Here is a 16,009-nt window from a genome sequence, read left to right as displayed (position 1 = left end):
GGGGTTTCACCATGTTGGCCAGGATGGTCTCCATCTCTTGACCTCGTGATCTGCCTGCCTTGGCCTCCCAAAGTGCTGGGATTACAGGCGTGAGCCACGGCGCCCAAGCTGATTTTTTTTTTTTTTTTTTTGAGACGGAGTCTTGCTCTGTCGCCTGGGATGGAGTGCGGTGGCCGGATCTCAGCTCACTGCAAGCTCCGCCTCCCGGGTTTACGCCATTCTCCTGCCTCAGCCTCCTGGGTAGCTGGGACTACAGGCGCCCGCCACCTCGCCTGGCTAGTTTTTTGTATTTTTAGTAGAGACGGGGTTTCACCGTGTTAGCCAGGATGGTCTCGATCTCCTGACCTCGTGATCCGTCTCGGCCTCCCAAAGTGCTGGGATTACAGGCTTGAGCCACCGCACCCGGCTGGCTGATTTCTTTAAAAAAAAAAAAAAAACAGGCCAGGCCCAGTGGCTCACGCCTGTAATCCCAACACTTTAGGAGGCCAAGGCAGGTGGATCACCTGAGGTCAGGAGTTCAAGACTAGCCTGGCCAACATGGCGAAACCCCATCTCTACCAAAAATACAAAAATTAGCTGGGTGTGGTTGTGGATGCCTGTAATCCCAGCTACTCGAGAGGGTGAGGCAGGAGAACCACTTGAACCTGGGAGGCAGAGGTTGCAGTGAGCTGAGACCGCACCACTGCACTCCAGCCTGGGAGATAGAGCGACACTCCGTCTCAAAAAAATAAACAGGCTGGGTGCGGTGGCTCACACCTGTAATCCCAGCATTCTGGGTGGCTGAGGTGGGCGGATCACCTGAGGTTCGGAGTTCGAGGCCAGCCTGGCCAACATGTTAAAACCCCGTCTCTACTAAAAATACAAAAATTAGCCAGATGTGGTGGCACATGCCTATAATCCTAGGTACTTAGGAGGTTGAGGCAGGAGAATCACTTGAACCTGGGAGGCGGAGACTGCAGTGAACCGAGATCACGCCACTGCACTCCAGGCTGGCAACAGAGTGAGACTTTGCATCAAAGAAAAAAAAAAGAAGTCAAGCTAGTGTATAGTATAGCAGTACACATGTATAGCACAAATACATCATTTATTGGAAATTAAGTGAAAGATGTTTTACGGAGAAAAGATGCACAATTTACAAAGTTTTGGAGACCCCTGGTCTGAGGCCCATCCTCCAGCACCTCTGTCTTTCCCAAGTTGAGAACTTGTGGGTTCTCGGACAGAGGCACCACTCTGGTTTCATGTGGTGCCCTGATTCTGGCATGCCGTCCTCTCACATCGTATCCAACCCAGAGGATGCAAAAAGAATGCTCAGCACGTTTACTAAAACAGCGTCTCTACAATAAACACAGCAGGCCAACATGTATAGCTTTTATTTACCTACCCAAGTTCCTTTTACATGTGAGTTATCTGCATTCCACCTTGCCCCCTCTCCCATTCACAAGGCCAGGATGAATCCTCTTGGCACAGAGGAAGGGGTGCCCCTTCAACTAGGGCCAGAGCCTAGATGACCTGGTGGATCCCCCACCATGAAAAAAGCAGGAAGGGAATGGAGAAGAAAAGTGTTGATCACACCTAGCCCTCACCACAGGAGGAGGGGAGTCAAGGGGTCTGGGGGCTGCCCCCATGCTATGCCCCAGTCCTTAAATACAAAGCAAGGGGAATGAAAAGGACCCTCCCTCTGAAATACAGCACCAACCTCAGCATGGAGGCAAAAGGGCAGTGGGCAAGACCACGTCCCTCCGAAGGGAGAGGGCTGAAGGAGAGCACATACCGTCATGGCTGCGGCACCCCTCCCTACCAGGGTTTGATGCGGCCTCAGCACCGGGAGTAGGGAGAGGGGAGGAGAAGGGATGACAGTACTGTGCCATCCGCTTCTCCCTGAACCCCTGGCCCCAGCACAGGCATTCCTCTGCCCACTAGCCCAAGTCAGGGGATGTGGAGGAAACTGTGTTGGAATCCAAGGCCTTTATCTATTTCTTCTTCCGTTCTTGGGAGCAGCGTGGGCAAAACCTGGAGAAGGGGAGAGAAAAGTGAGTGAAAGGGAGAACGCCCTCGACCACTCAACTTAGGGACCCTCCCACTCCTGCCACTTACCATTTCCCCCGAGGCTTGGTCGTCAGCCCCACACAGGCAAAATGAAACCACTCAATGGAACACTGGAAGAGGAAGAAAGAAGTAGTAGTTAGGGGCCAGGATGGGCCAGAGGAAGGAGAGAAAGCCCCTCCAGATTCCTTAGGAACATCCTGTCCTTGACTCCATCCTTTTGGAGAATTCTTGGAAGTCCCAAGGTCAACCAGTTCCCACCATCTTCCTTCTATTCTTTTTTTCTTTTTGAGACAGAGTCTCACTCTGTTGCCCAGGCTGGAGTGCAATGACATGATCTTAGCTCACCGCGACCTCTGCCTCCCGAGTTCAAGCGATTCTCCTGCCCCAGCCTCCCGAGCAGCTGAGATTACAGGCACACGCTACCATGCCTGGCTAATTTTTGTATTTTTAGTAGAGACGGGGTTTCACTGTGTTGGCCAGGCCGGTCTCAAACTCCTGATCTTAAGTGATCCGCTCACCTTGGCCTCCCAATGTGCTGGGATTACAGGCATGAGCCACAGCGCCAGGCTTTCAGGCATTTTTTTTTTTTTTTTTTTTTTGAGATCTGTCGCCCAGGCTGGAGTGCAGTGGCATGATCTCAGCTCACTGCAACCTGTGCCTCCCAGGTTCAAGCAATTTTCCTGCCTCTTGCCTCAGCCTCCCGAGTAGCTGGGATTACAGTCGTGTGCCACTATGCTCAGCTAATTTTTGTATTTTTAGTTAGAGAAGGGGTTTCACTATGTTAGCCAGGGTGGTTTCAAACTCCTGACCTCACGTGATCTGCCTGCCTCAGCCTCCCAAAGTGCTGGGATTTCAGGCAAGAGCTACCATGCCCAGCCCATCTTTCTTCTACTCTGAAGTCCCAGTACTCAACTGTGGGATTTTTCCTCTTGTACCCACTCCCTTCATGCCCCTCACAACCCCCCATCCTGAGGCAAAATGTTTCTCACATCAGGGTTGTCACAGCCAATCATCTCTCCATAGGAGACCTGGTGACAAAGGCAATAGGTGGGTTCGTTGGGATCCACAGGCATATCCAACACATCAGAGGGGTGGACACTGCCAAAGGTCACTGAGGGCATCCCATACTCAGGACTTCTGCATGCCAAGAGGAAGAGAAAGTGTCATCTGCAGAAAGGGAAGCTAAAGCCTGAGGCTTTTGGAGGTGGCAGGAGATCCTGGTAGGGCACACGATTTGTGGCTTCTCCAGCAGATACCAAAATGATAAGAAGAGTTCTTGGCGCAGAGATATAGAAAACGGCAGGGGGCGGTGCAGGCTGGGAGAGGGGCACCGGGAGAGAAGAGGATGTTGTCTAGCAAAGGGCTCCCTGATACACTCACGTGCGCACGAGCTTTAACTTCTTCTGGGCAGTCTTGGGGGCTTCCTCATCTGAGTTTTTCCCCTTGGAACGAGCACGAGCAGCTTTCTTCTCCTTCTGAGTCCGGCCTTCTAGGGAAGAGGGGGAAAGCCAGAAGGCAGGGAGACAGAAAGATGGGTTAAGTCCTCTTCTCTCCCCGTTTCCAACCTGGTGCTCCACTTCCCACCACATGAAGAGCTGACTTCTCCCTTTGAATCCTCGCCCCACCTCTCACAGCCCCGCCCCCCTCCTCACTCTTTTTGCCTTTGCTGGAAGAGCTGTCATAGTCACTTGACTCAATCTGTTTCTCCTTGAGGTCAGCCTCAAAACGGGCCAGGTCTGTGTCCAGCCGTCGAATGTGTTTGTCCACCTGGGTGGAAAGGAAGGAGAAAGGAGAGGTACAAAACTATCTCCAATTAAAGAAAATAGGTTAAGGCAGAGTTTATGGATCTCACAGACCCCAAACAGATCCCAACACAGTTGAAGGAGGGGTCTAAGACCCTGAGGATTAGATGGGAGATAGGTGGGGAGCCATGAACAGGGCCATACCATCTCATAGGTCTGCATGGCAAGCTGCACCTTGTCGTCACCAAATTCCTTGCACTTGCCATAGGCTTCCTGGATCTGTTTGAGAAGGGCCAATTTTTCCTCGGAGCTCAGGCTGCGGGCGCTACTCATATACTCAGTGGCCAACTTGTCAATTTCAGCCTTCAGGTCTACAACAGAGACAGAGGCCTGGTCACAATGGCCCCTGAGTGGCTAGGTGAGACACATCTCTTCCTCTTGTTCTTTGCACCTTTTCCATTGACTAGCATAACCTTCCAACTAAAAAGTACTGCATGTTCAGAGGTACTGTGCCATGCACTCAAGGAATGGAACATACTGACAATATTTGCCTTAAAGGTCCGTTCAAGGTGCTGAAAACATTGCTATCATAGTGGGAATTTAAATTATTGGAACACAGCAAGGGATCCTTTGCACACCACATTAATAAGAAGTGTATTTTTGTCCATGCTTGAAGATGCTTCTTTGAAGGGCTTGCTGCTTCTTGAATTTTGTCTCAAAAGCTATTGTTTCCTTCTCAAAAACATCCCACAGCAGTTCTGTCTGCCACAAATCAGGCTGAGTCATCTGCTGTTGCTGGTTTCCAAGTCTGTATATCAATATCATACGTTTTTAAATTATTAGTATTTTTTCTTTTTGACACAGGGTCTCACTCTGTCGCCCAGGCTGGAGTGCGGTGGCACATTCATGGCTCACTGCAGCCTCAACTTCCTGAGCTCTGGTGATCCTCCCATCTCAGGCACCACCACGCCTGGCTAATTTTTTCTATTTTTTTGTAGAGACAGGGTTTCTCCACATAACCTAGGCTGGTCTCAAACTCCTGGACTCAAGCAATCTGCCTGCCTCAGCCTCCCAAAGTGCTGGGATTACAGGGGGTGAGCCACCATGCCTGGCCTAATCTATCTATTTTTAGAGGCAGGCGCAGGTTCTCTCTTATTTTTGTTGCCTAGGCTGGCCTCCAACTCCTGTCCTCAAGTGATTCTATCACTTTGCCTCCAGAGTAGCTGGGTATATAATACAATTTAAAATTAAACCTTACTCCAATATCCATGTAACAATTCTGCTTATCTTTCTTTTTTTTTTTTTTTTTTGAGACGGAGTCTCACTGTGTCGCCCAGGCTGGAGTGCAGTGGCACGATCTCGGCTCACTGCAAGCTCCGCCTCCCGGGTTCACGCCATTCTCCCGCCTCAACCTCCGAGTAGCTGGGACTACAGGCGCCAGCCACCACGCCCGGCTAGTTTTTTGTATTTTTAGTAGAGATGGGGTTTCACCATGTTAGCCAGGATGGTCTTGATCTCCTGACCTCGTGATCCACCCGCCTCGGCCTCCCAAAGTGCTGGGATTACAGGCTTGAGCCACCGCGCCCGGCCTCTACTTATCTTTGTATTCTTTTTTTTTTTTTTTGAGACAGGGTCTCACTCTATTGACCAGGTTGGATGGAGTGTAATGGCATGTATCACGCTGCAGTCTCGACTTCTGGGCTCAAATGATCCTCCCACCTCAGCCTCTGGAGTAGCTGGGACTATAGGCACATGCCACCACACTCTGATAATTTTTTTTTAAAACATTATTTGTAGAGATGAGGTCTCACTATATTGCGCAGGCTGGTCTTGAACTTCTGGGCTCAAACAATCCACTTGCCTCAGCCTCCCAAAGTGTTGGGATTACAGGTGTGAGCCACTGCACCCAGGCTGTCCACCCTATTTGGCTCAACATTGCAACTTACTTTATTTTCCATCACTTTTTCTTTTCCTGTTTGTCCATCTTAGATATTGTTCCAAACACGTTTTTTTGTTTGAGACAGAGTCTCACTCTGTTGCCCTGGCTGGAGTTCAGTGGCACAATCTTGGCTCACCTCAACCTCTGCCTCCTGGGTTCAAGGGATTCTCGTGCCTCAGTCTCCCAAGTAGCTGGGACTACATGTGTGCGCCACCATATCTGGCTAATTTTTGTATTTTTAGTAGAGATGTGGTTTCACCATGTTGGCCAGGCTGGTCTCAAAGTTCTGACCTCAAGTGATCTGCCTACCTTGGCCTCCCAAAGTACTGAGATTACAGGCATAAGGCACCGCACCCGGCCTCCCAAATGTTTTATTTTATTTTATTATTTATTTATTTAATTTTGAGACCAAGTCTCACTGTGTTACCCAGGCTGGAGTGCAGTGGTGTGATTTCAGTTCACTGCAACCTCCACCTCCCAGGTTCAAGTGACTCTCCTGCATCAGCCTCCCCAGTAGCTGGGATTACAGGCATGCATCACCACACCTGACTAATTTTTGTATTTTTAGTAGAGACAGGGTTTCACCAGGCTGGTCTCAAACTCCTGACCTCAGAAGACTGACCTGCCTCTGCCTCCCAAAGTGATGGGATTACAGGTGTGAGCCACTGCATCCGGCCCCAAATGTTTTAATACTGGAAGAACGGTAATGTCCCAGGACATGGAGTCTATAGATGTTTACTGATATTTATGTAGGACTCATAAATATGTCAGTTGAAAGAGACAAGTCTGACTCTAATGCAGTGCAGCAACAGATAACCAGGAGGATCTGTGAATATACTATTTATACTCCATTCATTCCAGGCCCTTGGAAGAAGCTGAAAAAGCATATAGTTCCATAATCTCCAACTGGTCTTTCCATGGGTGAACTCAAGCGTTACAACTGTATTACAAAAAAAGCAATCTGGTTCTCACCATTCGGCAGGCAGTTCTCAGGGAACTACATCCAGCGTTTTCGATGATGTTCACCTTTTCACGTGTAAACTCAGAGTAACTTAAGACACAGCTTCATGTATCTCAAAACCAACCTGTTACATCCTTGAATATGGCTACACAGAATGGAAGACAAGAGTACAGATCCCTCAGTGGATACGGGAATAGCTCCAATAGACATCTTTGATTTGAAGAAACCACGTGGATGCCCCAATGCAGCCAAATTTGCTCCATGTTCAAGGCTGGAGATGGTATCTAATGCTTCTGTAAGTGTGAACGGTGTAGAGATCCTGATGTCAATTACTACTTTTTTTCTTTCCTCTCTTTCTTTTCTTTTTTCTTTCTCTTTTAAGGACTTCTCATATAGCAAACCTCCCATCTACTAACATATGTTGCAGTCTAAAGTCACAATGGGAATTTGTGACAGTAACAGTAACAATGCAGAGAAGTAGAAACCTTCTAGTCATCCTATAAATGTATCAAACGTGGAGAGTAGAAATGACTTGAGTTGATTTTCTTTAATTCTTCCTTTTTTTTTTTTTTTTTTTGAGACAGAGTCTTGCTCTGTTGCCTAGGCTGGAGTGCAGTGACATGTGGCATGATTTTGGCTCACTACAACCTCCACCTCCCAGGTTCAAACGATTCTCATGTCTCAGCCTCCCGAATAGTTGGGATTACTGGCACATGCCACCCCACCTGGCTAATTTTTGTATTTTTAGTAGAGATGGGATTTCACCATGTGGCGAGGCTGGTCTCAAACTCCTAGCCTTAAGTTATCTGCCAGTCTAGGCCTCCCAAAGTGCTGGGATTACAGGTGTGAGCCACCACGCCTGGCTAATTCTTCTTGAGGAAGATATAAAGAACATAGCATCTTTGAATTCTTGCGGTGTTTTCACAACACTCTATTTGTTATGAAAAAGTTGATACAGAAATGAGGATCATTATCCTGTTTTAAGAATTCCAAGAGTGGCCGGGCGCGGTGGCTCAAGCCTGTAATCCCAGCACTTTGGGAGGCCGAGACGGGCGGATCACGAGGTCAGGAGATCGAGACCATCCTGGCTAACACGGTGAAACCCCGTCTCTACTAAAAAAATACAAAAAACTAGCCGGGCGAGGTGGCGGGCGCCTGTAGTCCCAGCTACTCGGGAGGCTGAGGCAGGAGAATGGCGTAAACCCGGAGGCGGAGCTTGCAGTGAGCTGAGATCCGGCCACTGCACTCCAGCCCGGGCTACAGAGCGAGACTCCGTCTCAAAAAAAAAAAAAAGAATTCCAAGAGCATAAAAAAGGAGAGAAAGAAGTCACAGTTCTCCAGATCATACCAGATGATACAGTAACATCAAGAGAAAAATAAATGATTACACACACTCATTTTATACCAAAACTTTTTACTCTATACGTACCCTCTGTTCTTTGGTCTAGGTCCCTCATGAGCTGAAAGTTTCTCTGTAATTCAAAGGGAAGGTTTTCAATACCTAGGGAAGAGAAAAACAGAGAATCACAGGACAGACTGTGCATAGGCCTTACAGCTCCTTTTAAAGTGCAGTTCAGGCTGGACATGGTGGCTCATGCCTGTAATCCTGGCACTTTGGGAGGCCGAGGGGGTGGATCACTCAAGGCCAGGAGTTCAAGACCAGCCTGGCCAACATGGTGAGACCCCCATCTCTATTAAAAATATGAAAATTAGCCTGGTGTGATGGTGTGCACCTCTAATCCCAGCTACTTGGGAGGCTGAGGCATGAGAATCACTTGAATCCAGGAGGCAGAGGTTGCAGTGAGCTATGATTGAGCCACTGCACTCCAGCCTGGGCGATAGAGCAAGACCCTGCCTCAAAAACAAATGGCCGGGCGCGGTGGCTCACACCTGTAATCCCAGCACTTTGGGAGGCCAAGGCAGGCGGATCATGAGATCAGGATATCAAGACCATCCTGGCTGACAAGGTAAAACCCTGTCTCTACTAAAAATACAAAAAATTAGCTTGGCGTGGTGGCGGGCGCCTGTAGTCCCAGCTACTCGGGAGGCTGAGGCAGGAGAATGGCGGAACCCGGGAGGCGGAGCTTGCAGTGAGCCGAGATCACGCCACTGCACTCCAGCCTGGGCGACAGGGAGACTTCGTCTCAAAAAAAAAAAAAAAAACACCAAACAAAAATAAAGAGCAGCTCAGTTTTCCTTCCTCTCAACCTCTGGATTTATCTGTGACAGGATTTATCAGTTTTCTCATGAGAGGCCATGCTTAACTCTTTCTCTACAAAACCTTTCCATTTCTGCACGGCTATCCCACCCTTTTCGCCTTCAGTGACCTTCCTTTACAAATGCTTTTCCCGTCAGGTGCGGTGGCTCAAGCCTACATGTAATCCCAGTACTTTGGGAGGCTGAGGCGGGTGGATCACGAGGTCAAGAGTTTGAGACCAGCCTGGCCAACATGGCGAAAGCCTGTCTCTACTAAAAAATACAAAAAACTAGCCGGGCGAGGTGGCGGGCGCCTGTAGTCCCAGCTACTCGGGAGGCTGAGGCAGGAGAATGGCGTAAACCCGGGAGGCGGAGCTTGCAGTGAGCTGAGATCCGGCCACTGCACTCCAGCCCGGGCTACAGAGCGAGACTCCGTCTCAAAAAAAAAAAAAAGAATTCCAAGAGCATAAAAAAGGAGAGAAAGAAGTCACAGTTCTCCAGATCATACCAGATGATACAGTAACATCAAGAGAAAAATAAATGATTACACACACTCATTTTATACCAAAACTTTTTACTCTATACGTACCCTCTGTTCTTTGGTCTAGGTCCCTCATGAGCTGAAAGTTTCTCTGTAATTCAAGGGAAGGTTTTCAATGCCTAGGGAAGAGAAAAACAGAGAATCACAGGACAGACTGTGCATAGGCCTTACAGCTCCTTTTAAAGTGCAGTTCAGGCTGGACATGGTGGCTCATGCCTGTAATCCTGGCACTTTGGGAGGCCGAGGGGGTGGATCACTCAAGGCCAGGAGTTCAAGACCAGCCTGGCCAACATGGTGAGACCCCCATCTCTATTAAAAATATGAAAATTAGCCTGGTGTGATGGTGTGCACCTCTAATCCCAGCTACTTGGGAGGCTGAGGCATGAGAATCACTTGAATCCAGGAGGCAGAGGTTGCAGTGAGCTATGATTGAGCCACTGCACTCCAGCCTGGGCGATAGAGCAAGACCCTGCCTCAAAAACAAATGGCCGGGCGCGGTGGCTCACACCTGTAATCCCAGCACTTTGGGAGGCCAAGGCAGGCGGATCATGAGATCAGGATATCAAGACCATCCTGGCTGACAAGGTAAAACCCTGTCTCTACTAAAAATACAAAAAATTAGCTTGGCGTGGTGGCGGGCGCCTGTAGTCCCAGCTACTCGGGAGGCTGAGGCAGGAGAATGGCGGGAACCCGGGAGGCGGAGCTTGCAGTGAGCCGAGATCACGCCACTGCACTCCAGCCTGGGCGACAGGGAGACTTCGTCTCAAAAAAAAAAAAAAAAACACCAAACAAAAAATAAAGAGCAGCTCAGTTTTCCTTCCTCTCAACCTCTGGATTTATCTGTGACAGGATTTATCAGTTTTCTCATGAGAGGCCATGCTTAACTCTTTCTCTACAAAACCTTTCCATTTCTGCACGGCTATCCCACCCTTTTCGCCTTCAGTGACCTTCCTTTACAAATGCTTTTCCCGTCAGGTGCGGTGGCTCAAGCCTACATGTAATCCCAGTACTTTGGGAGGCTGAGGCGGGTGGATCACGAGGTCAAGAGTTTGAGACCAGCCTGGCCAACATGGCGAAAGCCTGTCTCTACTAAAAATATAAAAATTAGCTGGGTGTGGTGGTGCGTACCTGTAATCCCAGCTACTCCGGAGGCTGAGGCAGGAGAATCACTTGAACCTGGGAGGTGGAGGTTGCAGTGAGCCAAGATTGCACCACTGCACTCCAGCCTGGTGACAGAGTGCGACTCTGTCTCAAAAAGAGAAAGAAAAAAAAAAAAAGCTCTTTTTTCCCTTTCTTTTCTTTTCCTTTTTTGTTTTTTGAGACAGAGTCTTGCTCTGTTGTCCAGGCTGGAGTACAGTGGCACAATCTTGGCTCACTGCAACCTCCGCCTCCCGGGTACAAGTGATTCTCCTGCCTCAGCCTCCGGAGTAGCTGGGACTACAGGTGCGTGCCACCACACCCGACTAATTTTTGTATTTTTAGTAGACACAGGGTTTCACCATTTTGGCCAGACTGGTCTTGAACTCCTGGCCTCAGGTGATCCTCCCGCCTTGGTCTCCCGAAGTGCTGGGATTACAGACATGAGCCACTAAGCCCGGCCCCTTTCTTTTATTTTTAATCTCTGCCTCCAAGCTCTTTGTCCTCAAATTACAAATAGCCTCCTGGTATCCTCTATTATACACATAACACTTCCAATCTACTTCCATACAGCAGCCAGAATGTCCTTTCTAAAAAATGCAAACCTGGCCAGGCACAGTGGCTCATGCCTATAATCCCAGCACTTTGGGAGGCCCCAGGTGGATGGATCAGCTGAGCTGAGGAGTTCAATACCAGCCTGGGCAACATGGTGAAACTCCGTCTCTACCAAAAATACAAAAACTTAGCCGGGCTTGGTGCACACGCCTGTAATCCCAGCTACTTGGGAGGCTGGGGCACGAGAATCCCTTGAACCCAGGAGGTGGAGGTTTCAGTGAGCCCAGATCACGCCAATGCACTCCAGCCTGGATGACAGAGCAAGATACTGACTCAAAAAAACAAAAACAAAAACAAAACACAAAAATAAAACATGCAAACCTCATCAAGCCACTCTCCAGCTTATAACCTTCTGGCAACCTCCTACTGCTCTGAAGATGTGCTGCGCTTTCTGGCCCTCGCTTACCTCACACCAGCCTTAACTCACGTCTGTCTCCCTTTGTGCTCTGCTCTGCCCATACTGGCCTCCTCTCACTGCCTCAAACTGGCCTCTGCTCCTGCCACTCGGCCTTCCACATGCTGTTCTCTCTAGCTGGAAGGCACTGCTTGCTTTTCCTCATCCCATCCACCCCATCCCTCTCGGCCTATTAAATTCCTGTTCGTTCTTCCAAACTCCAGCTCAAATTCAACTTTCCTAGGCTCTGTGAACTGCCCTAGAGCTATGTCAAGGTATTCTATCTACCTTTTTAAAGCACTTATCCAACTGTAATTAAATAAATGTGTAATTAGTTGGCTGGGAGCAGTGGCCCACGCCTGTAATCCAGCACTCTGGAAGGCAGGTGGATCACTCAAGGCGAGGAGTTCAGGACCAGCCTAGGCAACCTGGCAAAACCTCATCTCTACTAATAATACAAAAATTAGGGCCAGGCACGGTGGCTCACACCTGTAATCCTAGCACTTTCGGAGGCTGAGGCGGGTGGCTCACTTAAAGTCAGGAGTTCAAGACCAGCCTGGCGAACAGGGTGAAACCTGTAATCCCAAATACTTGAGAGGCTGAGGCACAAGAATTGCTTAAATCCGGGAGGTGAAGGTTGCAGTGAGCTGAGATTGCACCACTTCACTCCAGCCTGAGCGACACAGCGAGACTCCATCTCAAAAACAAAACAAAACAAAAATTAGGCCAGGTGCAGTGGCTCATGCCTGTAATCCCAACACTTTGGGAGGCTGAGGACAATGGATCACGAGGTCAGGAGATTGAGACGATCCTGGCTAACACGGTGAAACCCCGTCTCTACTAAAAATACACAAAAATTAGCTGAGCATGGTGGCGGGCGCCTGTGGTCCCAGCTACTCAGGAGGCTGAGGCAGCAGAATGGTGTGAACCCGGGAGGCAGAGCTTTCAATGAGCTGAGATCGTGCCACTGCACTCCAGCCTAGGCGACAGCGCGAGACGCCGTCTCAAAAAAAAAAAAAAAAAGAAAAGAAAAGAAAATTAGATGGGCATGGTGGCCTGTGCCTGTAGTTCCAGCTACTCGGGAGACTGAGGCAGGACAATTGCTTGAACCAGGGAGGTGGAGGTTGCAGCCTGGGCAAAAGAGCAAGACTGTTTCAAAAAACAAAAAAATAAAAAAATAATAATTGTGTAATTAGTTATTTGGTATCTGTCTCCCCAGGCCGAACATGGCTATCGTATTCTCTCCTGTTTTCCTAGTGTTTAGAACTATGACTTGCAAAGAGCAAGTACTCAGTAAAATACTTGAATAAATGCATGAATATTTGTCCCCTCAGTACAAGAAAAATCTCTTCCCAAGACTCCACCTAAAACTTTAAAAATGCCTCTACTGGCCGGGCACAGGGGCTCACGCCTCTAATCCCAGCACTCTGGGAGGCCAAGGCTGGCAGATCACTTGATCTCAGGAGTTTGAGACCAGCCTGGGTAACATGGCCAGATTCTGTGTCTAAAAAATTAAATATATATATTAAAAATAAAATGCCTGGCACGGTGGCTCATGCCTGTAATCCCAGCACTTTGGGAGGCCAAGGTGGGTGGATCACCTGAGGTCGGGAGTTCAAGACTAGCCTGGCCAACACACAGTGAAACCCTGTGTCTACTAAAAATACAAAAATTATCTGGGTATGGTGGCGGGCACCTGTAGTCCCAGCTACTCGGGAGGCTGAGGCAGGAGAATTGCTTGAACCCAGGAGGCAGAGGTTGCAGTGGGCCAAGATCGCATCATTGCGCTCCAGCCTGGGCGACAGAGCGAGACTTCGTCTCAAAAACAAACAAACAAAAACACCTAAAACAAAATAAATTTAAAAAAATAAAATGCCTCTACTGTTTAAACCTACAACTTCAGGTCTGCTACCACCAGTTCACAAGATTAAGTCACCGCTGATTTACCAAATCTAACGGTGTTATTAAACGTATCCTAAAAAGTATCTCTGCAGCAGTTGGCAAGATCTTTTCTCCTCTAACTTTCTTTTCTTTTCTTTTGAGGTGCAATGTCACTCTTGTCACCCAGGCTGGAGTGCAATGGCACAATCTCAGGTTCAAAGGATTCTTGTGCCCCAGCCTCCCAAGTAGCTGGGATTACAGACGCCTGCCACCACGTCCAGCTAATTTTTGTATTTTTAGTAGAGACAGTTTCACCATGTTAGCCAGGCTGGTCTTGAACTCCTCACCTCACGTGATCCACTCATCTCAGCCTCCCAATGTGCTAGGATTACAGGCGTGAGCCACCACTCCCAGCCTTTTTGTTTTTGTTTTGAGACGGAGTCTCACTCTGTTGCTCAGGCTGGAGTGCAGTGGCGCGATCTCGGCTCACTGCAACCTCCCCCTTCCAGGTTCAAGCGATTCTCCTGCCTTAGCCTCCTGAGTAGCTGGGACTACAGGTGCCTGCCACCACGCCCAACTAATTTTTTTGTATTTTTAGTAGAGACGGGGTTTCACCATGTTAGCCGGGCTGGTCTCGATCTCCTGACCTCGTGATCTGCCCGCCTCGGCCTCCCAAAGTGTTGGGATTACAGGCGTGAACCACCTCGCCTGGCCACAAGTTTGTTTTTTTTTTTTTTTTAAGAGGGACACGGAGTCTCTCTGTGTCGCCCAGGCTGGATGCAGTGGTATGATCTTGGCTCACTGCAATCTTCACCTCCTGGGTTCAAGTGATTCTCCTGACTCAGCCTCCCAAGTAGCTGGGATTAGAGTCACATGCTACCATGCCCAGATAAAATTTTTTTTTTTTTTTTTTTTAAGTAGAGACTGGTTTCACCACGTTGGCCAGGCTGGTTTCAAACTCCTGACCTCAAGTGATCTGCCTGCCTTGGCCTCTCAAAGTGCTGGGATTACAAGCATAAGATTCTGTGCCCAGCCTGTCTACCTCACTTTCTAAGCAGGAAGAAGCCACCTTAGATTCTTCCTTCCCTCTCAACCACTCAGTCATTCAGTCAGTCCTTTCATATTTAACTCCTAAATACTTCCATAACTCCCTAAAACCAGGTTCTTATCTCTGTCTTGGAATGTTATCACTAATTGATCTCTGTTATCAATGATATCATGCTCCAATTTACCATATATGAGTCATTTTCCTTTATAAAAATCACATTGTACTTTAAAATGCAAACTTCTTAGTTTAGCTTAGAAGACTTTGTCCAATCTAGCCTCAGCTTCTTTCTCCAGTCTCGTTTCTCAATTTCTTACCTTAGAGTCATAAATATCGAATACACTGACCTCAGAATCATAAATATCAAACACCCTTGACCTTGCCACACACCTATCACAGTACCTTTGCAGACACTTTCTCCAACCTCGAATTCCCTTTTTCTCTCCTCACTGGCAAATAACCTTCAAGACCCTATTCAAACATCACCTCCTCTGTAAAGCTTTTCCTACATCGCCAGGTAATTACCCCCTTTTTCTCCAGTGTTGCCTACCAAATGTCCTTTTTAATGTATTTCCATTATTTCACTTGTCACAGTGTTTTACAATTACTTGCAGAATCTGTTTCCTTCTAGATCGAGAGCTTCCTGAGGGCAGGGGCCTTGTCTTACTCATTTTTCTATCCCTAGTGCCTGCCATTATGACTGACCCATAGTAGGACCTCAATAAATATTTGTTGAATAAATGACTCCAGGCCCTAAAACAAATGTAAGCGCATAGGGCGACAGACTTTGTGCAGGGGTGGTTTACATAAATGGCATAACACCAGATTTTCATTTGATGGGAATTAGATCTTTACTCCATGAAGAGAAGCGTTCCAGCTCATCATCTGACAGTGGTCACTCACCACCACCACTCTCAACCCCACGAGAAGCCACTTCTGAGGAAGAATGGGGTGGAGGAGAGGTCTTCACCGCTGCTCCAAATGGCAGGGGGTGATAACGATTCTGAACGACTATAGGAAAAAAATCTACCCTGAGGCTGGAGACGCTGGAGAATGGGGGCAGCAATTATCTTCCCGGCCATGCACACTAGCCCTTCAAGACACGTCCCTAACCCCCACACCGCAGCCCCTCCCTCGTCTACCCCCAACAGCGGGGCCTCGAGCCTGCTGCCCCGCCCCCTCTTTCTCCGCACCCTCCAATATTTCCTGCTACAGAACCCCCTTACAATTGTAACCTTCTCGTCACTGGGACTTAAGGGCTACAGACCCTCTCATCCCTGATCCCCGCACCATTCTACAGCCCCGACCCCCACCTCCAGCCTGCTCTTACTGTCCAGATAATGTTCCAAATACATCCCCGCAGCCATCTCGAAGCAAAACAAAGCAACTTCCGATCCGCCCCGGAAGTGACTGTAACGCGACACGGTCCGAAGCCATTTTGGAGCTAAAGCCTTTCCGCCCTTAAAAGGAGAACTTCCGCCCTTAAAAGGAGAACTTCCGCCCTTACTATGT

General features: G+C 48.5%; 1 protein-coding gene across 7 annotated transcripts; it reads right to left on the bottom strand.

Moving 5' to 3' along the window:
- Positions 1 to 1,302: 1,302 nt before the first annotated feature.
- On the bottom strand, positions 1,303 to 15,936 carry ING4 (inhibitor of growth family member 4). Of its 7 annotated transcripts, none has more exons than XM_033223061.1 (8): positions 15,828 to 15,933; positions 8,118 to 8,189; positions 3,993 to 4,159; positions 3,699 to 3,813; positions 3,427 to 3,535; positions 3,036 to 3,183; positions 2,095 to 2,156; positions 1,303 to 2,010 (listed from the first exon to the last, which is right to left on the bottom strand). In XM_033223061.1, exons 1-8 carry the CDS (start codon positions 15,862 to 15,864, stop codon positions 1,971 to 1,973), a joined length of 750 nt encoding a protein of 249 aa, XP_033078952.1. In that variant the 5' UTR covers positions 15,865 to 15,933; the 3' UTR covers positions 1,303 to 1,970. The 7 variants fall into 7 exon arrangements, with proteins under 7 accessions (XP_033078952.1, XP_033078954.1, XP_033078955.1 ...); XM_033223063.1 differs by having other exon boundaries at positions 3,708 to 3,813; XM_033223064.1 differs by having other exon boundaries at positions 3,427 to 3,532; positions 3,708 to 3,813.
- Between the last annotated feature and the right edge of the window lie 73 nt (positions 15,937 to 16,009).

Source organism: Trachypithecus francoisi, unplaced genomic scaffold (assembly GCF_009764315.1).
Source record: "Trachypithecus francoisi isolate TF-2019V2 unplaced genomic scaffold, Tfra_2.0 Lachesis_group11, whole genome shotgun sequence".
Taxonomy (NCBI): Eukaryota; Metazoa; Chordata; class Mammalia; order Primates; family Cercopithecidae; genus Trachypithecus; species Trachypithecus francoisi.
This window is presented reverse-complemented; position numbering and strand designations above follow the sequence as displayed.